Source organism: Ipomoea triloba, chromosome 7, assembly GCF_003576645.1.
Source record: "Ipomoea triloba cultivar NCNSP0323 chromosome 7, ASM357664v1".
Lineage (NCBI taxonomy): Eukaryota > Viridiplantae > Streptophyta > Magnoliopsida > Solanales > Convolvulaceae > Ipomoea > Ipomoea triloba.
This window is the reverse complement of record NC_044922.1, coordinates 27,935,222-27,960,379: the sequence shown is the minus strand read 5'-3', so window position 1 is coordinate 27,960,379 and position 25,158 is coordinate 27,935,222. Positions and strand designations below refer to the sequence as shown.

Sequence of the window (25,158 nt, the reverse complement as noted above, 5' to 3'; positions counted from 1 at the left end):
TTTTAACGCTAACTTCACTCATAGCGATCATAGATTTTTCCGTAAATTAAATAACAAGCACAATAAGTTTATAGGATCACAAATATGTAAAATTTTGTCATTCTCAATTGGTGTAATAAATTTATTTTTGTATCAAATCTATCTTGCAAGATAGACTTTGTTCTATGATATAACTATTCAGTGTAAGAGTCTCAATTAACAATAAAAAGTCTATGAACCAGCTCAACTCACGTAAAACGATCAGACATAAGTTTTTATATCTCTATTAAAGATTTAGCGTCCATTTACTCTGATATTAAATTGAATGATGTATTGCGTGAAAAATAATAAAGGGGGCAATCAATTTACACACAAATGGCAGTCTATCCATTTATTTAGAAGACCAACAGCACTCACACCATCTGTCTTACAAATAGAACAATTTACCATAAGCTGTTAGATAATACATACACTGTATATTACACATATGTACATAGATTGAAATTACGGATTACCATGAAATCAAACGAGGGAAACCTAGTCCAAGATGATAGGTTGTCTAACGTAGTCTTTTACAAACATTATTAGTACATTTAGCATTGGATAGGCCTCTCATAGCTTGGGGGTAAAGAAGGGCATTTCTCATTCATGTTGGCATATGGCTCCAATGTGTTGTACTCTGGGAGTTCCATCCGGTACTCGCCAAGAATCTGGCAGAAGGGGAGCTTGTCGTTCCCGCTGTTACACCAGCTCGGAAGGCGTGTCTGGTTGTTCTCGTAAATTTTGAGCATGTAGGCGTCTCTAATCTGGAAACCATGAGAATGCAATAAGGGTATTAGTACATTGCTGGGAACCAAAGGTTTCTGATAGAAAATTGTTTGACAACTTTTGGAATTCACAAGAAGAAAGCCAATAAGTCCATCCCACTAGGTGTGTCAAATTTGTAAGTTGTAGTCTTGTGGTCCTTTGCCAGATAGGGTTACAAAGGCGAGGCGAGGTTGTACACCCTCAAACCTCAGGTAGTGGCTGTGAGTTTTCCTCGACATTCCAAGAACAAAAATTTATTTTAGTATTACTGACCACCCGTCAAAGTGGTCAACAATTTCCAGTGGTAAGAGAACTTAGTCGTAGACTTGAAGACGTGAGCCCTAATTTTACAACCACCAAACAAAAAATTCAATATATATATATAGGGGGCGCTCAAGTAGTCAAGTGAGAATGGATGCCCAAAAAAGAACTGAAAACCAATCGCAACCGTCCACGTGCCCAGATTTAACGGATCAGAATGGTTGACCGCCAAAAAGTTCTGACCACCGGAAAAAGTGGCCGGAACCACGTTGGTAGTTGTACATTAGGTTCTCTGTAAGGTTTTTCAATTTTTCCAACCACCTTCGCTTGGTGGTCAGAAAAATTGGGGAAAAAGAAAGTCCTAAATTCCCGTTGCTTTTTTAGGTGGTTAGGAAGTGGACAGAAATTGAAGATTGTCCAGCTATGCTAATTGGTGGCAAGAAGGAAGCTTTCTCTAGTCTAGAAATATAAAAATCGAGACATGGATCTAAAACTTACAGTGAACTCGGTTACTTGAATGGATTCAGCTAGAGAACCAAAGACTCCAGATTCCTTATACATTGCCAGAATAAAGGCAACACAGGTTGTCGATTTCCCATCACTATACACCCATTCATCCAGTTCTGGAATGGTAAGCAATTGGTCGAAGGTTAACCCACGTCTTTCGGTCTCAGCAAGAATTTCATATAAATCTAGACCCTGTAAACAAACATCAAGAAATACGTAAAAGGTTTCCGTATATTTAAAGATAAAGAACGAAGCATTAGCAAATTTAACACTCTTCGGGTCTTGGAGTTCTTCACATCCTTTATGATGAACTATAATTAGTAGCTAAAATATGTAGTAATATTCTATTGTTTTGTGTCTTTCTTTAAAATAAAAATAAAAAAAAACATGCAGTTCACCTCTGTGCCGAGCCTCTTGTTCAATGCTTCATTCCACATATTTGCAGCATAAGTCGGCTGCATTCTCGTCCACATAGACATGACAGAAATCACCTAAAAACCAAGCCTGCAGTCAGTTAACTAAGTTTTCGGTTCATAAAATTCAAGAGGCAAATTGGGAAATATGAAAGCAATTTTTTTCTAGGGTATTTTGCTTTTGGTCTTCCTTGCCATCTGCTTCCTCATTTTTAGGCGGGGGTGAGGAATCCATTTGATAAAAGATGCACCAAAATGTGCTGGTTAAGAAACACACTTAAACAATGAATCTAATCCCAAAATTTGTACGTGTGAAGGGGCATACCAAGTGAGCATCAACGGGAGGAGGATAGTTATCAGAGATCGTGTCAATCCAACTAAAAATCATATTATGGTAACCATATGGTTTCCCCAACATTCCTCGAACATATTCCCATGCTGCAGTAGAATTAAATCTAGCCCGCACTTCAGGATGTAAAGGTAATAATGCTATTTGTGGATTCGAACTATCCTTGAGTACGAATTCCCACCATTCATCCCAGCGAGTGAGTCCAATAACTTCTTCACCCTGTAGTATGTCCAAGACAGAATGCACTAATTAGTCAACTAAGTTAAACTAAAATGTAAACAACCAAACTAACATTATCAAAAGCAGCTTATGATTCACAAATGAACTAGAATACTAGATAATCATTTATAACTAAGAGACCAAAAAAATGGGAAGTCTTGATTTATGTCTGTTTAATGATTTATGCACTTCTCTAATGAGTTTTTGTGGCAGCTATTAGAAGTTTGTCCTTCGGCGCACCTTTTCATTTTCATATCCCGATTCAGCAACCCAAAGCTTGCCAAACTCATCTTTCAAACAAACTGCTGTATGACCAGCAAAAGCTCCAGTTACCCACTTCTCTAGTGTTTCAAATCCGCCCCACCTACCACGGATTTTTGACAAAGCTAAGAAATCACCAGAGTGAACGTCATCAGGATTAATCGTAGCATGCCATGGCTGAGGGCGTTTCTCAAAAGTTGCTCCCATGTGGTTCTTCAGAAAAGCTAAATTAGCACTCTGACCCCATGCTGTGTTGGAAAACAAAGGTAATACATCCAGCAAGGAAAGAAAAGTTCCAAGCATCCCTGATGGCATGAGAAATACAGAGATCCCATGTTGCTTGACCTGTTCAAAGTCTTAAGAGATTAAAAATGTCTGAACTTTTGGTCATCCATACAAACTGCATTATCAAAAACACACATATGAACCTACATATTCCATCTCTGCAGTTTCTTCCCATGATTGAATGTCAAGTGTGTGTTCTCGGGACTGAAAATAGTAATCCCATGTTACCCTATAAGGAGTAGCAAACACATATAGATCCATACATGTCCAGCTGTGTGCTGCCGCTGTCTGTCAAGGAAATATAAATAAATGAAAAATAAACTATTTTAGTATAAAGTACAAGGATAGAAGTTTGATGTACTTTCCTGTATACTTATCAATTATCATTCATCATGTTCCTCTTCTAAGTCTTCTTAACCAATTTTTACACTATTCCACTTTTTCTTTTTTGAGTGACAAGGTAAATCCACAGTCATTACTCGAGGGTCTGCCGGGGTGAACCCCGCCTTGTGACCATGATTGCAGTAAGCAACTAAGCGCTATATATATATATATATATATATATATATATATATATATATATAGATAATGAAAAAAATTAGCAAGGCCGAGCCGACTAGATTAACTCGGTTAACTTGATTGAAATGGAAGAGCTAACTAAGCCAAGTAAGGTACTAGGCAGGCGCCTAGGAGGGAAATCACCATGGTCTAGGGGCGCTAGGGCGCCTAGACCGATTTTTGCAACAGTGTGACCTTAGCCGGCAAAGCCGCAAAGGACCACAAGAGGTAAACTAGTCTAGATTGCCCATAGCCAACCAGCTCAAACCAAGAAGACCAATAGGCCACTCTCGAACTTGTAACCTTGTGGTTACCCATTCTAGAGCTCGACAAACTTGAGTGGTTTATGTCAAAATTGAAGTTGTCCTAGGTGTACTACCAAATACAGCACACCTTAACAATTACTCAATTAATAGCAATGGTTTACCAGAAATTCATACAACATAAATTCTAAAAATCCAATCTATTTTACCTATTCATTCCTGAACAATTGCATAAAACGATCATTACTTAATTTTCCCCCCATAAAAAAAAAAAAAGTCAACGCAGAGCAAAATTCTAATTCGATGAAACACAAAAGATAAACAAATGCAAATCAATTAAAAGGCACTGACCGAGAGATAGATGGTGGCGCCGCCGATTTCACGATCGCCGGAACCGTTGAGCTCAACCCTAGCTTCATTCTCAAAGAAGCACGACCCTTTCCACCGGATAGACCCGTTGTTCGGAGCGAGCGACCCGACAAAGATGGGCATCAAATCCGCAGCACTATGGAAGCTATTGAGGACCGGCCATGAAATCTGACGAGGCAATACCGGAAGCACATCATTCACCCTAAACGGCACCTTAAACGCACTCCCAAACCCAAACCCTAACCCTAGAACCCATACCAGCAGAGTCAATCTCAGCTGCCGCCAACAATACATCAGCTAAAAGCTTAAAGACCAAATCAAACCTAATCCTTCGATCCACAGACAGTGACTTTAAGAATTGTTTTGTTGGTCTTCTAAATCAGGTTAGGGTTTGGGTCGTCGATGATGCAATTCATGGAGTCTAGTTGATCTGCTGATGAATGATGCTTCTGTAATGCTCGTAACGGGTCGGGTTTGAAATTGGGGGAAATTATAGGGTTAGGTCAACCCAGTACGAAATAAGAGTGTTCACAAATGCGTGAGTGCGTGACGTTCGGTAAAAGCAATAAACCCCAATTTTATAACAAATTTGTTATACCAAATTTTGCCGTACTTTAATATATTGCTTAATTTATAAATAATTAGGATTGTTAATTTTAAACTTGAACCTTATACTCTAAAAAATCAATAAAATATATGAACTTGTAAAATATATATAATTAGATTAGATTGTTCCAAAGAAAAAAAAAAGATTAGATAGTATAGATAATTTACAATTGATTATAATTGATATAGACGTTTTACGTACGATATTATTTACTTTTGGGGTTATTGAAAGTGGTCCATACTCCAAGAGCCCATGAGAGCTCTCTGAAGGCCCTTAATCATGGATTGCAAAATTTTTGCTAAAAGCTATGATTCTGTGGTGTTCACTCATGTGCTAAAAGAAAGGAACAAATGCACGGATTATCTGATCTATCTTGGACAAACAATCACTTGGAGAACTAAGATTTTGGAGAATCCACCTGATGGGATGAATTAATTTTTTTATATTGATGCGGGAGAAACAAGATTTAAAAGGATTAGATAGTCACCGCACGAAGCGGTGTGTTTCTCACCAAAAAAAAAAAAAAAAAAGTACTCCAATAGCCCAAATGCTTCCACCCAACCCAAGATGGGACCTAATCCAAGGGGGGGGGGGGGAGTAGGGGTACGCATTTTGAATTTTTTTTTGTTCGATATTTTCTTTGTTTTGAAAAAATGAAAGTATGAAACCATTTGTTGGGTTCTGGTTTGGTTTGAGTACTCTAAACATTTCTCACATAATTATTTTTTTGTTATTTATACTAATAATTTAAACTTCAAAATCTAAACAACAATTCAATAATATATATTTTAAATTTCTCATTTAAAATAAAGTCTAAATTGAACTGACCTCTTCACATGCGGCCAGAATCCGAAAACAATGTTGTAGACTCGATGACTCCGGAAAAAATTATAAACAAAAAAACAATTATGAAAATTAGGATTTAGGGAATTGAGGATTTAGTATATATATTTGGTTAAACTTGTAAAAGTAAAAGCATTTGAGTATACATAAAATATATGATAATAATAATAATAATAATAATTAGTCAATTTTTAGCTTAATTTAATTTTTAACCGATCGATTTTCAATAATAAATCAAAATTAACTTGTTTGATTTAGATACTTGAATCAAAATGTCCACCCCTATTAAAAAAATATGTTTTAATTTGACCGTCATCGACGTGTATAAATAGACTGAATAAAGATTTTATTGGAATCCCAAGTGGAGGTCATGAGTTCAAGCCTCAGTGGGGACAATGTTGATTTTGTTGGGCACATGTAATAGGGTCAATAGTATTAAAAAATAATAATAATAATAATAATAATAATAATAATAATAAAAAAATAAAGAAGCCTGTTGACCAAGATTATTGCCATCGCCATTATATTATCTTTGATCATTGTTAATCAAATACTTAATCCTAATATCTATGGCCCAAAACTTTGAGTGGATCCCAATTTTACACTTTAGCCTATTGACCAAGATTAATGATGATGACACATATCAACTTTCTAAACGTAGAATGAGGCCAATATGTTTAGTATAAAAAAAACGGCGTCGTTTTTGGACCTAAGTCCATCTTGTCGTTTTTGGACCTAGGTCCACCTTGTTGTTTTTGGACCCAGGTTCACCTTGTAAGGTGGTCCACAACATAATTTACTGAGTACTATGTGTGACGCCTACTAATACATTATAAAACGTTATTAAGATTGGCACGGACAACCTTATATCTTCCATGTATTAAATTTAATAAAATATTAATTTTAAAAAAATTAATAGTTGAACAATAAAATTGTCTCATTACAAATATATATATATATATATATAAAATAAATCAAATTTATCAACGAAAAATATGTAGGTATTTAAATCTATACGCATTATATTTCAATAAAAAAAATCTATAGGTATTAAATTTTTAACGAATTTATGTTGATAAAATATTGAAATTTATAGGTATTTAAGTCATTAAATGTGGTGGTATTTTGTTGTTTTCTTGTAGTGTCTAAACAAATAATAATAATAATATTAAAAAACACTAAGGGGCGTTTGGCAAATAGCTATTAGCGAGTTTGATTAGTTGATAGCATTAGCTGGTTTTAGAAATATGGTTGGTAAATTAGCTATTAGTTGATAGTTGATTACATGTAAAATGACCTTTCATGGTATAATTTATTTTCCTCAAAAATCCTAATTAAAAAAGTTGGTTTGAGCAGTTTTTTGAATTTTAGCGTTTTGAAGCAATAAGATGCTACAAAAGGATGATTAATCAAACACTCATACTGAATACTGAATGTTTTACTAAGTCAAACAACTAATAGCGGTAAAACAATAAAAAAATTTGACAGATAAGCTAATTATGTTATCAAACAGGGCCTAAATCTATTCAAGTCTCAATAAAATATTACTCCGTAAAATGTTTATGTATATATACGCGATTTGGACTGTGGTCCTATCGCTAGAAACTGTATACGGCAAAAATCTCCTGGATAATGGAAATTTGTATGTGAGTAGCCAAGTAGAAATCATCCTGAGTTGCTAGGGCTTGGTCTACCACTTCATCCACAACCTCTACCGTTGCGAGTACTATATCACCCTTTTCTCTTGTCGCACTATTATTTATTCCTTCAATAAGCTAGGCTACTACATGTGTTTTTATCCGTAGGTCATGGAACCAGATCGCCAACACACTTGTTAGGCTGATTGGCTCTCAGTCTGGCTCACTGTTTTGGAATTCCGTCCCACCTAATTGTATCTCTTCACTTTTTCCATCTTACTAGTAATAAAACATTGGTTTGTTTAGTTTTCAAAAAAAAAAAAAAAAAACAATCTCTAAATACCACAAATGAAGAGATATAATATACATATGAAATAAAAAGAAAACAATAATGTATGAAATAGTTTAAAATTTAGAGTTTTTTAAAAAGTAAATTTTGGTTATTAGTAGTCACTTCAGTCACTTATGAATTATCGTTTTGAAATCATAATTGAACTCTAATTTCATGTACACAACATGCTAAATTTAGTTTAAGAATTATCCATAAGATCAAGGTTGCAAAAATCACAATGTGTTACTCGGGTGTTCGGGGACGCCTAATGCCTAGGCGCTCGATTTATTTTTATTTTTTAAAATTTATTTAAAAGATTTAAAAAAAATATTTAAGACTTGATAATTATAAACTATTTAATACTTTAATAGTTAGTACTAAAATATTAAATCTTAACCTAAAAAAATATAGAATTGTAAATTGTATAAAGATTTAAAGAATCAAAACACAACACAATGTCACAACTCATAAAGTATTAATACTATAGTACCTGATTTTAATTTTTTAATTACATTTTTAGGTCCGCTATCAATTTGAATAATTTAAAGTTATTTCACTAAAAAATATTGATTTAAGCGAAATAATTCATTTAAAAAACAAACATAGAAAAGTAACTAATCGACAATCTAGACGACGGCCTAGAACGATTATTCTACCAAAATTTAGGCGAGCGGCCAAAGCGTGATTTTTGTAACATTACATACGATGAGGATGAGTGAACCTTCTTTCTCTGTCTCCATCCCGATCGAAGATTGAAAGCTATTTGTGTCTCAACTCCGTTAAGCTCGGTGAAATTGTCGTCTCTCTAAGTAACCTTCTTAAAGGGGAATTAGGGGATTGGAACTTTGGACGGATCCGTCTAAGCCCTCGAGCAGACGGCGTTAGCGCCAGGTGTCGTTTGTCCTCATATTCTGTAATACTATAGGTGACATTAACTTTCCCCCATAACTCACGGTCCATGAGATGAAATCAACCTTGGGAAGATCAATTGAATTTTTCGCCCAAAATATCGCAGGAATTTGAAAATCCCGGCGTTCCAACCCGAATTAGATGGCTTTATTGTGTGGACCCCACCCAAAGATTTCCTCTGGCCCACTTAAATCTCCCTTTCACTGTCTGTCCTGTTTTTCTGTCTATATTATTAATTACATACATAAATTTATACGTATTTTAAACTTGCAGACATAATAAATTTTGTTGCAAATTGAGAGGGAGAAAAAAAAATCATTGATATATGTTTTTTATTTTTCGTATTAATTGAATTAATTTTAACAATTAAAATTTCTATTTTCTTTTTTTTTTTTAATTTCAATGTTATATATATATATATAGAAGGGTTCAGATGCGAGTATATCTTCCCGTTCGGTTGTGCGGTACTCTTCTTAAGCATTAAAATGACACACTTTAAGTACACAAACTATGCACCTTAAGCTAAGAAGAGTACCGCACAACAAATTATGCACCTAAAATTTTTAAAATAGTGCACCTTCAGTTGAAAACACACACTGCGTACATTAAGTACACAAACCACACATCTTAAACATACAAGCCATGCACCTAAGATTTTAAAATGGCGCACCTTAAGTTTTAACAATTCACGCACCTTAAGAAGGAAAATCATGCACATTAATCTTTAAGTTCACTCACCTTAAGTTTCAACACTCACATACCTTAAGAATACAAGTCACGCACTTTAAGAAAAAATCACGTACCTTAAGAAAAAATAAATTATGCACCTAAATCCATCGCACAACCGCACTGAAATTGAATTATATATATAAAGTAAATTTTCCTTCTAAAATGAGTACATTGGTCGAATGAGTGTAACATAATTCTTATATGATTATTGTACCTGTATGTTACAAGTTCAATTCAAGCTCGTTACACGTGATTTACACACTTTTTTGTCCAATTTACTTCTTTTGATCGTGTGGAGTGGTTTCATAAACCTCTCTCTTTTATTATGAATGTTTTGAACTCTAATATTGCCAATTAATGAACCTCTTTGTTTATTGCAATTTAAAAAAAAAAAAAAAGCATACAGCAATAGTATTATTTCATAAAATTACACTCATTATTTTTTCTTTTACTACAAAAGTTAGATTGTTCTGTTGGATTTGATAGATGATGCATAACACTCCCATTGGTAAAAAGTACTCCTTATTAACTATTAACTTTAGAAGTTATAGCCAAAGTCAATTTATTAATTTCACATCAAAATAATTGATTACTCAAAAGTAGTTGCATTAAATATATAATATTAAATGCTCAATTTATTATTAATGAATTATATGGTACAAATTAATATTTTATGTTACAAATAAAATACACTAAAATTGTACTACATATGATAATCAAGAATTGCATAATCTTTAACCTTTTGATTTATTATTTCACTTGTAAAATAACAAAAATGCTATTTATTTATTTATTTTGAAAACTTTGAAATTACTTCATATTCAAACCGCATCATTTCACTGAGTTTGACTCTTACTCACGAGAAATGTTAACATATAAATTTTTAAGGTGAAATATATACATATACAAATGAGTTTTTTTTCACTTTTGGTCCTATGACTTTAGTGCTTCCGTCAATTTAAGTACACAACTTTCATTCATGACATAAGTAGTGCTTGACTTTGATTTTTTTTTCATTTTTAGTCCTTGACTTTGATTTTTTTCCACTTTTAGTCCTTTTGACTATCCGAGCGACAACTTTTAATTGGAATCAACAAACTATTGTGCCATTAAGGGTAAAAGTGTCTTTTGATAAAGCCCTAAATATATTTATAAATAAAATCAGAGAAAAAATAAACGTTTTTTGCTTGTTATGTTTGGCTTTTTAAGTGACAACTTTTAATCAGAATCAACAAATTGTTGTGCCATTAAAGGTAAAATTGTCTATTGATAAATTCCTAAATACATTAAACATTATTTACCCTTAATGGCACAACAGTTTGTTGATTTCGATTAAAAGTTGTCGCTCAGATGGCCGAAAGGACTAAAAGTGGAAAAAAAAATCAAAGTCAATGACTAAAAGTGGCAAAAAAATTAAAGTCAAGCACTACTTATGTCAGGAATGAAAGTCGTGTACCTAAATTGACGGAGGCACTAAAGTCATATGACCAAAAGTGGAAAAAACTCTATACAAATTAATCATCTGGCTTTACAGTTCACATCCCATTTAGCGATAAGTTGTAACCAAAGTAAATAAATTAGGTTTACATGGAACCCATAAAAAGATTTTATGAAGGTGGACACGATCTTTATGACTATATGCAATATAGAGACCAACCACTCCACTATACATCATACCAAATTTAATCCTTACTTGCAAGAAAATTTAACCTATAAAATTTTAACATAATATATACTTGTAAAATTTGTCGTAGGTTCTTTGTGGGCACTAAATATTAATCTTCTTATATAAAAAGTCGTTAAGTAAATCATAATTTATCATTTTACAATCTTTCCTCCCATCATTTTATAATCTTATTAGGTCAAAGTGTGGAGACCATTGGGGTAAAATTTTTTTGATTTTGTAGTTAAGAATATGAAAATACTACTTGTACTCTCAAATTCTACTCCCAATTTTTACTCATTCTTACAAAATTTTAATGTTTGACATATTTATGGGCGCACGAGATGAAGATAATTAATTATTCATTGTTACATCAGAGACTAAAAGCGAGTGAGTAGAAATAGAAAGTCCATATAATATAACTCGTTATGAATTATTTTTTTTTTCTGCAAAAAAAAAAAAAAAAAAAAAGGCTAGGTGGGACCCACAGAAAGATTTTATGAAGGTGGCACGGTCTTCACGGCTACCGGCAACACACGGCCAACCAACCACTCCACTGCAACGTACGCCACCTTGCACCAACTGTTACCGGCAAATTCCAGTTTCCCCACCCCTTTCCCATCCCCACGATTCGGTCGTCGTGTCGGTCATTTCCCACCGATTTTCACGACGCGATTCCCCAAACGCGAGTCATTTCGCGATAAATCGCCGTCGCACCCAACCACTCGCGCGGATATGCGAAAATCAAATCCGATCGCCACCAAAGTGGATTTCAGAATCTCAGCCGTATTGCTATTCATTTTTAAAAGTAGATTTCTCCAGATCTTGCTTTCAACTCTGCTCTTTTATGTAGTCTCTACACCATATTTTTCAGAAAAAAAAATAATTTTTTTTTATCAAAATTTAATCATTATTCGTAATACATCACATCAAATAAGATTGACTACACCATAATAAGCACGTGTACATTATACTTAGCGAATTAATTTACGGTAGTTCATGTTCATTATAGAGCTAGATATAATTTTACCGATCTACATGAGCAGTCAGTTGGTTCTCAAAGTTATAAATTGTAGATGAAATCACAATATCAAAACCTTACAGTTGCAATATTAAAGTTACACCTTATGTGGGCATTGACTCTCCTGCCTAAATGACAGTTGAACATTGTAATTTACCTCTCAATCTTAGTGTCAGGTCAGAGTGTGAGTGCTTTTAAGGCACTGTCATTTATCCCCCAACCATTATACATGCAGGAGGGGAGGACCATTCGGGCCAGAGAATTTTACCTTTTTGTAGACAAATCGATCAAAATATTGATATAAAAGACTAAATGTGACTTTACTGTCCCTAAATGTTACATTTGCTACATCCATTAAACTCGGAATGAGATTTCGCCTTCTGTTATGAACAAAAAGTATTGACAAGCCGCCTGTAAATAAAAGGACATTAAATATGAAAATCATACTCCATTAACTCTACTTATCAAATTATCCATCAAAATTTATAATTTTGATACATAATTTGATAATATGATTGTATAACACTCAAAATATTCTTGCTACTCTGGCATTGGTGTTCCAGCAAAAGACAAATCTTTGAATAGTATACTAAACAACAACGTTAAATCAAAATTAAATGTTTTTCCATGCTGTAATGTTCATGGAATTCGATCATAATCGCAACAAAATCTGTAATATCACGACTCACTGTCAGTGCAAATCACGAAGATTTTCAACCAAGCATTTGTATCCTTCTAAAATATGCATTACAAAATACAAATTTACAACTATATATATTATAATATTGCGAATTTCAGATAATGCACAGATATATATATACAGAGAGAGAGACAGAGCGACAACCATATATACGGAGAGAGAAAGTGAAAAAGATGGCAACGTGTATCGTTTAGGGGATTTTCGTTGTGATTTTGTTGTTCTCTCTGCTATTTTTATGAGCTTGTGGACAGCTAAACCTGCAGAGATTTCTCTTTCTGCTTTTTTGGGATTTTTGGGATTTTTTTTTGGGCGGAGGAGATGGCGAGGAACGGAGTGTTTTCGCGGCGGCGGACGGCGGCGGAGATGGAGGATTCCGACGAGGTGGTGCTGTCGGAGGAATCTCACGATGTTCATGTTCTCGCCGTCGACGACAGCCTCGTCGATCGGAAAGTCATTGAAAAGTTGCTGAAAATTACGGCCTGCAAAGGTTTGGAATGTTTAATGTTAAACTGAGATTTTTGTGTGTGTGTTTTTTTTTTAATGTTTGATTTTGAGTGTGATTTGAAACTGAGGGTTTTGTTTTACAGTGACGACGGTGGATAGTGGGAGGAGAGCTCTGCAAATTCTGGGACTGGACGAGGAGAAAACCTCTGTCCAATTCGATGTAAGAATTTTTTTTTAAGGTTGTTTTTTTTTTTTTTTTTTAATTTTAATGTTTGGATTTTAAGGTTTAATTCAATGTTGAAATTCTAGGGTTTGAAGGTGGATCTGATAATCACAGATTATTGTATGCCTGGGATGACTGGCTATGAATTGCTCAAAAAGATTAAGGTCTTTTTTCTACTCTATATTTTCATTTATTTTATTTTATTTTAATTTTTGCTTGTAAGATTTAAAAAAAAAAAAACAGAGAATCAATTATCAGAAAATGAAGTTACTTGAAGATGTGTGTGTGTGTCTGTGTTTTTTTTTTTTTTTTTCATGGTGATTGAAATTTTGGTTTTGTGAACAGGGTTCATCTTTTAGGGAAATACCAGTGGTGATCATGTCGTCCGAGAATGTTTTGGCACGAATAGACAGGTATTTATTTTTGCGAATTTCTTTGATTTCTGGTGTTGTTCCTGAATTGGATCTAATCTGTTTGTGTGCCAATGGTTTGCAATATTTCGTGAATTAGCATGTTGAATTTGTATCTGCATAAATGATAGTAGTTCATTTGAAAATAAGAATAGAGGTAGTTCGAGAATCTCGTGTTAAAACTATTCCCGTGGTGTTTATGTGTTAGTATAGTTCAATTTCTCGTGTTGAAACCATCCCGGGATGTTTATGTGTTAGAGTTAAAGAATCTTGGTTGTGTAAAAACCTTTATCGGGGTATTTATGTGTTAAGAGTTTCGATAATTTCGTGTTCAAACCATTCTCGGGATGTTTGTGTTAGAGTTCAAGAAGCTTGAGTTAAAACCATTCCCAAAGTGTGTGTGTTAGAATTCAACAATCTCGGGTTAATACCTTTCCCGGGGTGTTTATGTGTTAAAATAATACCAGTTTGAGCTCGGGAATAAAAGCAAGTTAACTAAAAAATTTGCTTCGAGTTTGGTTTTGGACTTAAATTTGCATAGTGATGCTAAATCTCGAAATGAATTAGGATTTAGGAAAGTGACAGGCATCTCTGTTCGTATCATTCTTCATGTGCTTTGAAGATTTGCTTTGTTGTTAGATTGATTAAAAAAATGAAGTTTGACTTGTTGGAGATTTATGAAAGCGGGATACGTTTCAACTAATCTTCTTAGAATGGACTATAACCAATGAACCAGCATCCACTTGCACATTACTTTAATGAACATAAGATACTATAATAATGGAGATCATGCAATAGAAAATCATATCCCAAGCATCCCACTGTCTGTTATCAACGAAGAATCATCATTCTGTCTTAGAACACTTCAACTTTAGCCCCGTAAACACATCCCGAGTTTTGACAAAGCCCGAGTTTCACATCACTTCATTAAGAAGGATGTCCACGTGTTCGGTCTCAACTGCTTACCTAAAATGTTCTTGTTTCGTTACTTTTTGCCTTTACTAGTACGGGTGGACAAAAAAAGTCGGTTAAGTCAACCGACTGCGTAACTAAGGATTGATAATCCAACCGATTGAAGTTTTTGATTATTGGTTGGTTATCGATTATGAAGTTGAAAGTTTTTTGATTTATTGGTTTTTTATTGGTCAGTTATAGAACTGTCAATACGGGCCAGCCCGTCACGGGTTGGCGAAATACGGGTCGGGTTGGGATTTCTTTGGCCCAACCGGCCAAGCCGTCCAAAACACGGGTTATCTTAAAATTCTTTCGGTTATTAACTGAAATTGACCTTTTGCTACTAAGTTATTTAAGGAAAGAAAGAGCCTTGTAAACATGGAAATGTTCCTCATAAAACCTTTTGTTTGTTTGGTCTTAATGCTGTAACAGATGTTTGGAAGAAGGCGCCGAAGATTTTCTCTTAAAGCCGGTGAAATTGTCGGACGTTAAACGCTTGAAGAGCTACATGTTTGGCGACGACCGGTTTCACGGCGAAGACGGCGGGACAAACAAGCCGTCGGAATCGCCAGAAATATCCGACGACACATCGTCATCATCAGCGCCATCTCTCTCGCTCTCGCCATCACCAACGACGTCAATGGATCTGTCTTCATGTCTCTCGCTCTCGCCATCCCCAACATCAATTGATCTCTCGGCAACTCCCTCGCCGCCTTCCACCTCATCTCCATCGTCGCCCAAGACATTCTCCTCGTCGTCATCGCCTTCAACCAACTCGTCCTCGCCTCCCTCCCCGGTGGCGCCAGCTTCCCCGACGAGAATACTTAAACGACGCGATGGCGATTAATACTAGGAGAACAGTAGTTTTTTTTTCTTTCCTTTTCCATTTTGTTTTTACAGAGGCAAGCCAATTACCCCATCTCTGTTCTGCAGTTTTTTGTTGGCTTGTCATATTTTTTGTTCTTATTGTTCTTGATTTCCCTCAAATCACATGCAATATCTTTAAATGTTCATACTTGTTATAACTTCAGCAAGACTGTTTCTATATTCCATTTATAACTATAATAATGATTATTATTATTAACATTTTATGATTTGTTGTTGCAATGGAGTAAGTTAGTAGAATATGATTGTAATATTTGGAAATTACAAGTTCAATTCAAGTGCAATTATTATAATTTAGAGTTTTTTCCACTTTTTGTCCTATGACTTTAGTACCTCCGTCAATTTAGGTACACGACTTTTATTCCTGACATAAGTAGTGCTTGACTTTAATTTTTTTTGCCACTTTTAGTCCTTGACTTTGATTTTATTTTTCACTTTTAGTCCTTTCAGCCATCTGAGCGACAACTTTTAATCGAAATCAACAAACTGTTGTGCCATTAAGGGTAAATAATGTTTAATGTATTTAGGAATTTATGAATAGACAATTTTACCCTTAATGGCACAACAATTTGTTGATTCTGATTAAAAGTTGTCGCTCGGATGACCAATAGGACTAAAAGTGGAAAACAAATCAAAGTCAAGGACTAAAAGTGGAAAAAAAATCAAAGTCAAAGCACTACTTATGTCATGAATGAAAGTCGTGTACCTAAATTGACGGAAGCACTAAAGTCATAGGACCAAAAGTGGAAAAAACTATTATAATTTAATTACAACATGACAAATTGACAATGGACCTAACTGTTTAATTACTTTCAACACATGATTACATAAACCCAATTAGTATAATATGTCTAGGCCAAAATGGAAGTATAATATGAGTAGACCTAAAAGAGGCAATAGTTATATCGTGGATCATGATGGTCCAAAAATCACAATGTTACAAATAAAAAATTCAATTGAAATGTATTAAAAAATTCAGAAAGCTAAGTTGGGTGTTGGAGAGTTTAAACTAATAAACTACTGCGCATTTCATGATATATTATTGCTTTACCATCTAAGCTAACTTAACATTTGTTTAAATTTTGGTATAACTAATATATATACATTATATGGACTGGGGCAGTGGGGGCAGCTACCCCATTGTCCCTATTGTGACTCCGCCAATGATCATAGACCTCATGCTAGTTTTGACATGCATGGACAGTGATGGAAGAAATTGATTTCAAAATAACTAAGAAAATGTTTAATGTAAAAAGGAAGCAAGGTGAGTACTTATAACGACTATCTATTGACTTTAGTTACCCGACTTCACGTGCCAACCCAACTCCTTAGCTTCTCCTTGACCCAACTGACCCTCCTTTGATCTTTATTCTTGTTTCGATTTCTCAACCTGGCAAAGGGATTTTATATTTTGAAGAGTCGCAACCACACATGACAAATGGCCAAAACTTCATTGTTAAGTTTGAAGTCCAATTAACTTGACCAATGAAGCTAAAAGCTAAGAATTTCGAAGAAATCGTCAAGAAAATTACATGCACTAACATCATCCACTAATTTTGGCAGGTTATAACTTTTTGGTTGACCAATATTTATTCCTTTCTACTAACTAATATGCAATGTCCATTAAACAATTACATCAACCAATACATATATATGCCACCTCAATTTTATATATATACAAGGTTTCAATTTCGACTGCCTATGAAAGTTGTCTATTAATTTTATTTGTTTGAGTCGATCATTTATAAGCAATCTATGTTAGTTTACCTTATTATATATAGTCCTTTAATTTGCCGACTAAGATTACAAGGCGGACTTTATCCAAAACATACTTTGAATTGGGAAGCAATCGTGGCCTTTTCTCACAAATGGAAAAAAAAAAAAAATTGTATATATACATGGGTATATTGGAAATTTTCAAATATAATAAATCTTGAAGAGAAATGAAGATCTTTCGAGGAATAATGCCTCCAAAATGGGGTTTTCATTAATTTAGTGGAACAAGAAGAAAAGAAGAAAAATATGAGCTACTCCGTAACACTAATGGTTAGTTGTCATGTTGAAAGTAAGGAATAAAATAGAAATATGTATAATAGAATTTTGTCGAAACTAATTCAGTCAAGTCTTCTATCAAGTTATTTCTATTAATCCTAACACCTTATACATGCATGCTTAGGTGAGAATTGGTGTCTAAAAGAGAATTGTACTGTGAACTCTTTCTCACCGTTGATTTGGGAAGCTAAGGTTAATGGCTCTGAAGCAAGAGATAAAAAAGGAGAAAAAATGCATTAACATTTAGATAAATATCTCAGACTTTAAATGCACCAAGCAAAATTATAAAATGAAAGTATCTAATACTAAGTAGATGTGCATTCAATATAAACGATTATATATATCGTCAGCATGGACAGTTACGTTAGTTGATTACCGGGATGATAAATACTGATAATCATTAATGGTGCACTTTGTAGACTCGATGCATTCTGCAGTTTTGTCAATTTATTATATTTAGGTTTGAAATAATATAATTATATGAGACAAACATTTCATAAAAGTAGAATTGGGTCATGGCCCATTTCGACCTGAATAAATGTAGATTTGGTGAGTGTATTTGCTACAAGTCTAAATCATATCATTAGGTTAACCACTTTCTTTTGTGTCAACTAGTCCCACAATAATGTAAGAACACAAATTTAATTATTATATCATTCACGTTTAGAACACTATGTTTTCTCATGTTATTTATTCATTCCCTATTTTGTGAAACCAAAAATCCAATTAAATAAAGTTTTAGAAAAAAGATATGATTGAACTCAATAGAACTCATAAATAGTTATAATTTTTACAATGTCATATATATATATATATATATATATATATATATATATATATATATATATATATATATATATAAACATGCGAACCTAAGAATCAATCTGAGCCTTTTTATCTAAATTAGTAGACGGTACATGTCATTTATAACACAATGCACACACGTTGTGCACCGCATCCTATGTTGACTTTTTCCATGCACTATGTTCTGGGCCGTTGGATGATATATATATATATATATATATATATATGATTTGATAGCTTAAAAATAAGAACAACCTATGACACATTTTTTGATAGTATTCGTAAAATTCCTCTATATATACGAATAATGTATAAAACCTATCTCCACTATCCAAGAATATGCACAAGATAAACATTATTCCTATATACACCATGCAAACTTTACGGAAGTATTCTTTTAATTAGTTACTGCATCTAATATCACTTATTTAATTTCTAACAACAAATTAAAATAAATGATAGTGGATCACATATTAGGTGTCATTTACAATTAACAAACCTTAATTAACTGTTTTCAAAAAAAAAAACAAACAAACAAACAAACCTTAATTAACTAAATCTTATTAGTTTTGATGAAGTCTTCTTTCTGACTTTTGTGGCAAAAGACAATTAGGCAGTCTTAATCAACATCCAACTTCTAATTAGTTGAGTCATTAAAAATTAGAAACCGTACCAAATAAAATGCAACTGAGATCATTTCAAAGCTGTTGAGATCCAATAGAGATCGAGTCCGACAACCTTAACAAATAGCATGCCACCAACTTGGAGAATTTTAACTATGTGAATTTTACATGGTTTTTGCAAGTTTTTAGGATAAGTTGGAGAAGGGAGGTAAGAGGAAAGAGAAACCCCCCTCTCTCTCTCGATCGTCTCTCTCTTTTATGTGTAATAGCTATAAATCACACTAGAAAGATTTTGTACAACGAGTTCAACTGATAAAATGTTATTGTACAATGAATTCAACTGATAAAATATTAGCAAGAATTAAGTTTATGACTTTTTAGTACATAAATCGATAATCATACCTTGAGAAGGGTTCAGGTGCGGGAAAGTGTTCCTGTGCGGTTGTGCAGTTATGCACCTCAAGCATTACAATGACGCATAAAGTACACAAACCACGCATGCACCTTAAGCACACAAACAAAGCATCTTACAAATACGAATCATGCACACCTTAAGTACACAAACCACACACTTTAATAACACAAATCAAATCATGCACTTTAATAACACAAATCAGATCATGCACTTATGGTTTTAAAATGGTGCACTTTAAGTTTCGACAACTCACACACCTTAAGCATACAAATCACCCTAAACCTTAAGAAGGAAAATTACGCATCTTTAGCTTTAAATTCATTTACTAAGTTTCACCCCTGGTGCACCTTAAACAGACAAACCACACACCTTAAAAAAGAAAACTAGACACCTAAAATCACCGCACAACTGCACCAGAACACAACTTATCCTACCTTATTCACTAGATGACCATCTTGAAGCTATATATTCTTCTTTTTCTTTTTGACATGACCAATTGACTACACCTACCGGATTAAGAGATCAAAATCATTCTTGAAATTAAAAATATATACACACATGCAAGCTTGAGAATAACATGAGAATAGATCAACCACTCTACCTTTTGAAACTGTCAGCCATCAACAAAACCTCCCAAAAACAAAGAATATTTCAGAAATGCCAAATTCCCAAAACCAAAACACTCTTTCAACTCCAACCTCCCATAATCTTTCCTCCGAGAAGAAGAAGAAGCAGTCATGGCGGCCACATTTTGGTCAGCCGCCATTAACGTTTGCTCTCTCCCCTTCATTCTCATATTTATTGCCTCTCCATTATCTCTTTCTCAATCCATTCCCCCTCAAAACATCCAAACTTTCTACCCTTTTTTCTTGCCCCCTCTCCACGCGCCGCGCATTCCCATCAGGCGGCGCGTTAATCCTCCTCCTCCGCCGCCGGACCCCGAGACGTTACTGCCACCGCCGCCGCCGTTGTTGCTGCCGCTGCCGCCGTCGACGCCCTCGAGAAAGGCGGTCGGGACTGCCATTGGAGTGACCGCGGCGAGTACGGTGGTCGTGTCGGCCCTGTTTTTCTTCTTTGTTCTTTGGTACTTGAGGAGTAGGAGGCAGAAAGACGGCGGCGCCACCGTTTCCGCGGCGGCCGTCGCCGCCGCAGACGGCGGCGGAAATGAAAATAAGCCCGCCGGAGCTAATAAAGACGAATTTTTGAGGTTTGAAGGGAATCTTAAGGCGGTGATTGTGGATGAAGACGGATTGGATGTGCTGTACTGGAGAAAAATGGAAGGCGGCGAAGGGAAAGAGAGTTTCGACCGGCAACTTTTTAGCAATATAGAGAGTGATCGGAAAGATGAGGAGAAAAGGATGATTGCTGCCAGAGGCGGTGGCCGGAAAAAGCCCCGACCGCCGGTTCAAGAAATCCCTTTGCTTAGAGGCAAGTCTTCAACCTCTCAGCACCCGGTTTGGGCAGAAGCAGAAAATCAAGAACCGGCTTCTCCGCCGGCGCCGGCGCCGCTGTCTGTTCAAGCAATTCCAGAGACTCCATCTCCGCCGCCTTCTCCGCTTAAACCAGATACCTTAGCGTCATCGTCATCATCAGGACATGGCGTTTCAGGAAATGAAGAAGAAGAGAAACTGAATCCTTTGAATTTGGATAATGTGGATCATTCTTCCATGGACTGGAACAAAATTCAAGATGGCTCCTCCAAGTAAGAATTTTCACCACTCAAAACATCCCAAGTTTGAATAATTTAGCGTTATTTTGTTAGGCGACTTAGTGAATGAGTAGGAATGTGCCTAAAAGGGTGCTTAGGTAACCTAGTCGGCCAACCATTTAGACTACTAATTATGGTGATAGACTAGACAATTAATCATCGCCTTCTAAGTGCCAATTAATCGGTGTCTAAGCGGAATTTTTGAAAACATTGTGCAGAGTTTATCCAGAATACACTCTTGATACACTCTTGATTTGAAATCACAGTTATAGACAATTTAGACTGATTTACATCCTGCATAACAGAGTACAGTGTAACAGAGTTAAAAGACTGGTTTACATACAGAGTCAGTAGTACTAAAAAAAAGTCTGGTATACATCTTATGCGGTTCTTTGATAGTTAGGATAACAGAAGATGTATTGATCCACATTTTTGAATAGTGATTGTAGTTTTCCTGGTTACTCAAATCTTAAACAGATAATGAGATTGTAAGTTTATTACTAATATAGAATCAAGAACTATTGATTTGACTAGCAATAATGTTTTTTATCTGGAAAATTCAGGTTTGATGGAGATCTTATGGAAGCACTGTTTGGAACCGTTGCAACCAACAGAAAATCTCCTCGTACAGACACCACTCCAGCAAGCACACCAAGAGAAATCGCAGGCCCACCCTCCCAAATCTTCATCCTGGAAATCCAAAAATCCCAAGAATTCGCATCTCTGATCAAATCTCTCAACGCCACAAGAAAAGAAATCACGAATGCACTCGACAATGGAGTCGGCCTGGACACAAAAACCCTAGAAAAGCTTATCAAATTAGCCCTAACCAAATCAGAACAATCAGACATCCTAGGGTTCCAAGGCCCCCCGACACGATTAGCCGATGCAGAATCCTTCCTGTTCTTCATCCTCAAACAATTCCCCTCCGCCTTCCATCGCTTCAACGCGATGTTTCTCAGATCGAGATTTGGCTCGGAGATCACCCTCCTGAAAGCGGATTTTCAAACGCTTGAATCCGCCTGCAATGAGCTGAGAAATAGCAGGCTCTTTGTTAAGCTTCTGGAGGCCATTTTGAAAGCTTGGAATCGGATGAATGTGGGCAGTTCTGAAAGAGGAAATGGCCATGGCTTCAAGCTTTCTGCTCTCAGAAAACTCTCCGGCGTGAAGAGCGGTGATGGAACGATCACAGTTCTTCAATTTGTCGTTCAAGAAGTGATCAGAGCAGAGGGGAAACGCTGCGTTTGTAGCCGCGATCGCAGGTACAAATATCAATCTAGCTATCCTAGTTTGTTTCGTTTCGGACTAGTCTTATATATTAGCTTTAATATTAACAAAAACATATCAATTTTGGTCTCACAAGTATTATTAAAATGACAATTTTAATCTATAAGTTTAATTTTTAACAATTTTCAACCACGGCTATTGTTTCACTATCAAATTTCATTCACATTATTGTTTTAGTGCCAAAATTCACACCGATCACGCATCCATTATGTCAAAATATGAAATTATTAAGGATATTTTTTCCCTTTTAAATTAAGATCCTAATTTGAGCATGAAACCATGAATGAAGAGATTAAAGTCTTAAGATCGATCTCAATTTACATTCTCTTTTTCAAATTAAGGTGGTAGGATGAGGGGTCAAACTGTGAATTGAGATCAACCTTAGGACTTTTATTCTTCATGCTCAAATTGGGATCTTAAGTTTTTTTTTTCTGAATCATGACGGGAGGGGGTGACCCCTGGGGAGCTAACTATTTTGTTCCTCCACCACTCTACGAGTTCTTGTGACAAACGTCAAATTGTCAAAGTACTCATCCTCGCTCACAACTGGGCAATCTCTAAACACCTTCATTTCCTCTCCTTGGAGTGCTCCTAAAGACGCAAGCCTATCCGCTACTCTGTTTTGTTCTCGGTACATTGACTTGAATGAAATCCTCCGGTCCTTATTTATCCACCATTTTATCTCGTCAATGCATTGCCTCATAGGTCCGTGTCCCGCTGTATCCTCTTAGATCCATTGTAGAACGCATTTCGCATCGGACTGTACTTCCATTTCAAATTGGGATCTTAAGTTGAAAATGATAAAAATACACTTAAATTTTTAAATTTTAACATTGTTTTAAAACGAATGAATTTTGAAATTAAAATAATAATCATGGATTAAAATTGGTACTCAATAACTGTTCGTGAGATCAAAATTTGTATTCTGCTCAAAAAAAAAAATTATCATATTAAACCAATCCATCAATTTAAGCTAAGATAGAACTCCATAATTGCAGGATAATCAGCAATGTTGCCGGCAGCGGCGATGATGACAGAGAGAAGGAATACATGACACTCGGCTTACCGATCGTCGGCGGCCTGAGCTCGGAGTTCGCCGGCGTGAAGAAAGCCGCGGGAATAGACTACGATTCGCTCTCCGCCGCGCAATCGGCGCTGTCATCTAAAGCGGCTGAGATCGGAAACCTTGCGGCGCAGTGCGGCGATGACGGCGGCGGAGGATTCGCGGCGGAGATGCGGCGGTTTCTGGGCGCGGCGGAGGAAGAAATGGAAGCGGTAAGGGACGAGAAAGCGCGAGTGATGGAGATGGTGAAGAAGACGACGGAATATTTCCAACGAGGATCTTCAAACGACAGGACATGGGCGCCATTGCAAGTGTTTGTCGTAGTAAAAGATTTCCTGGGAATGATCGATGAAGCTTGCGTTGAAATCGCGAGAAATCTGCAGAAAAAGAGACCGGCAGGATCATCGTTACCTAGTAGAACTGTGAGGTTCCCGAAATTACCGGCTGATTTCTTGTCGGAATAGGGAGACCGCAGTTGAGAGTCCATTCTAAGATTCGTAAATATGTTCATACACAGATACCAATACCACCCCCCATGTTATTCGCTGTCTTAATTAAAAGATTAAATATATATGTTAAACGTAATGTTTTTACGGCTACCATTTTATTGAGCTTGTCACATTCGTTTTATCCCTATTTGTATGGTTTACATCCTATTATATATAAGCGTTTAAGGTACACACTTAGTAATTGTGAGTTTTTCTTGTTATCTACAAAATAAACTAAAAAAAAAAAGAAAATTAAGACATAGACTGTGTATATAATTGGATTCCTATTTGTATTTTATTTTATATTATACTTAATATGTTTAAACCCTCTAAATTTAAATTGATAATTGAACTAAATAATTATTTTTAATATTATATAATTCTTCAATAAAAACTTAAATTATACAGAGTTGACTTTGTAAGGTAGATACAGTACATGTCATTTTTAATATATTTATTATTGTTGTAGATTATAATGTAATCTCGTGTAAATCCTCTAATATTGTACGCTCATTTGCTCAAATAGTACAAAGAAGAATAGACAAGAACTTAGAACCCAGAACTCCATCTTCTCTTAGATAACTGTTGAAGATATACATATAGAGAATATGAAAATGGTAGAAATCATGGAAGAGTGAAACCAAGATAATGATCACAAAACAATTACCTATACAACAATTATATAGTATATATATTTTGATAATATTCATTTTTAATGCATTGCAAGTCAAAATGAACTTATAACATGCTAAAAATAAACTTATACTAAAAATATACATAAATCAAGAATCTATTTTATTACCTCAACTTTAATCAATGGTATAAACATGGTAGAATCATAAGGAAAGATTAGGGTGACACTTGTGTGAGACCGTCTTACGGATTCTTATTCGTGAAACGGGTCGGGTCGGGTCAAAGCATCATGCAAATGTCATACTTATATGTGCAAATCTCATACTTATATGCTCAAATATAACACTAATCAAAAATACAATTTTTGTTACTTATAAGAGAAAAAGTAATACATTGTTCATAATAAGTAATGTTGACAAGTGCCTCTCACTTATAAGGGCAAATATAATACTTTTGAG

At 35.2% G+C, this 25,158-nt stretch overlaps 3 protein-coding genes across 3 annotated transcripts; 2 read left to right on the top strand and 1 right to left on the bottom strand.

Annotated features, from left to right (window-relative positions):
* Window positions 1-343: 343 nt before the first annotated feature.
* On the bottom strand, window positions 344-4,811 carry LOC116025596. The gene is made up of 7 exons (XM_031266867.1): window positions 4,254-4,811; window positions 3,229-3,369; window positions 2,776-3,141; window positions 2,293-2,535; window positions 1,953-2,045; window positions 1,546-1,746; window positions 344-785 (listed from the first exon to the last, which is right to left on the bottom strand). Exons 1-7 carry the CDS (start codon window positions 4,563-4,565, stop codon window positions 573-575), a joined length of 1,569 nt encoding a protein of 522 aa, XP_031122727.1. The 5' UTR covers window positions 4,566-4,811; the 3' UTR covers window positions 344-572.
* An 8,026-nt stretch (window positions 4,812-12,837) lies between these two features.
* Window positions 12,838-15,833, top strand: LOC116026316 (two-component response regulator ARR3-like). Its single transcript, XM_031267796.1, has 5 exons — window positions 12,838-13,198; window positions 13,299-13,375; window positions 13,465-13,542; window positions 13,724-13,791; window positions 15,175-15,833. Exons 1-5 carry the CDS (start codon window positions 13,030-13,032, stop codon window positions 15,587-15,589), a joined length of 807 nt encoding a protein of 268 aa, XP_031123656.1. The 5' UTR covers window positions 12,838-13,029; the 3' UTR covers window positions 15,590-15,833.
* Window positions 15,834-20,168: 4,335 nt separating this feature from the next.
* On the top strand, window positions 20,169-24,257 carry LOC116025080 (formin-like protein 4). The gene is made up of 3 exons (XM_031266159.1): window positions 20,169-21,223; window positions 21,793-22,491; window positions 23,515-24,257. The coding sequence occupies exons 1-3, from the start codon at window positions 20,259-20,261 to the stop codon at window positions 24,041-24,043; spliced, it is 2,193 nt and encodes a 730-aa protein (XP_031122019.1). The 5' UTR covers window positions 20,169-20,258; the 3' UTR covers window positions 24,044-24,257.
* The last annotated feature ends 901 nt before the right edge of the window (window positions 24,258-25,158 follow it).

Bases quoted from the DNA above. Each gene is read 5' to 3' on its own strand.
- LOC116025080 (XM_031266159.1), top strand. From the start codon at position 20,259: ATGGCGGCCACATTTTGGTCAGCCGCCATTAACGTTTGCTCTCTCCCC. The intron at 21,224-21,792 runs GTAAGAATTTTC...TGGAAAATTCAG, and splicing joins ATTCAAGATGGCTCCTCCAA to GTTTGATGGAGATCTTATGG. The intron at 22,492-23,514 runs GTACAAATATCA...CCATAATTGCAG, and splicing joins GTTTGTAGCCGCGATCGCAG to GATAATCAGCAATGTTGCCG.
- LOC116025596 (XM_031266867.1), bottom strand. From the start codon at position 4,565: ATGTATTGTTGGCGGCAGCTGAGATTGACTCTGCTGGTATGGGTTCTA. The intron at 3,370-4,253 runs GTCAGTGCCTTT...TTTCCTTGACAG, and splicing joins GCGCCACCATCTATCTCTCG to ACAGCGGCAGCACACAGCTG. The intron at 786-1,545 runs GTAAGTTTTAGA...CATGGTTTCCAG, and splicing joins TTCAAGTAACCGAGTTCACT to ATTAGAGACGCCTACATGCT.
- LOC116026316 (XM_031267796.1), top strand. From the start codon at position 13,030: ATGGCGAGGAACGGAGTGTTTTCGCGGCGGCGGACGGCGGCGGAGATG. The intron at 13,199-13,298 runs GTTTGGAATGTT...TTTGTTTTACAG, and splicing joins GAAAATTACGGCCTGCAAAG to TGACGACGGTGGATAGTGGG. The intron at 13,792-15,174 runs GTATTTATTTTT...ATGCTGTAACAG, and splicing joins GTTTTGGCACGAATAGACAG to ATGTTTGGAAGAAGGCGCCG.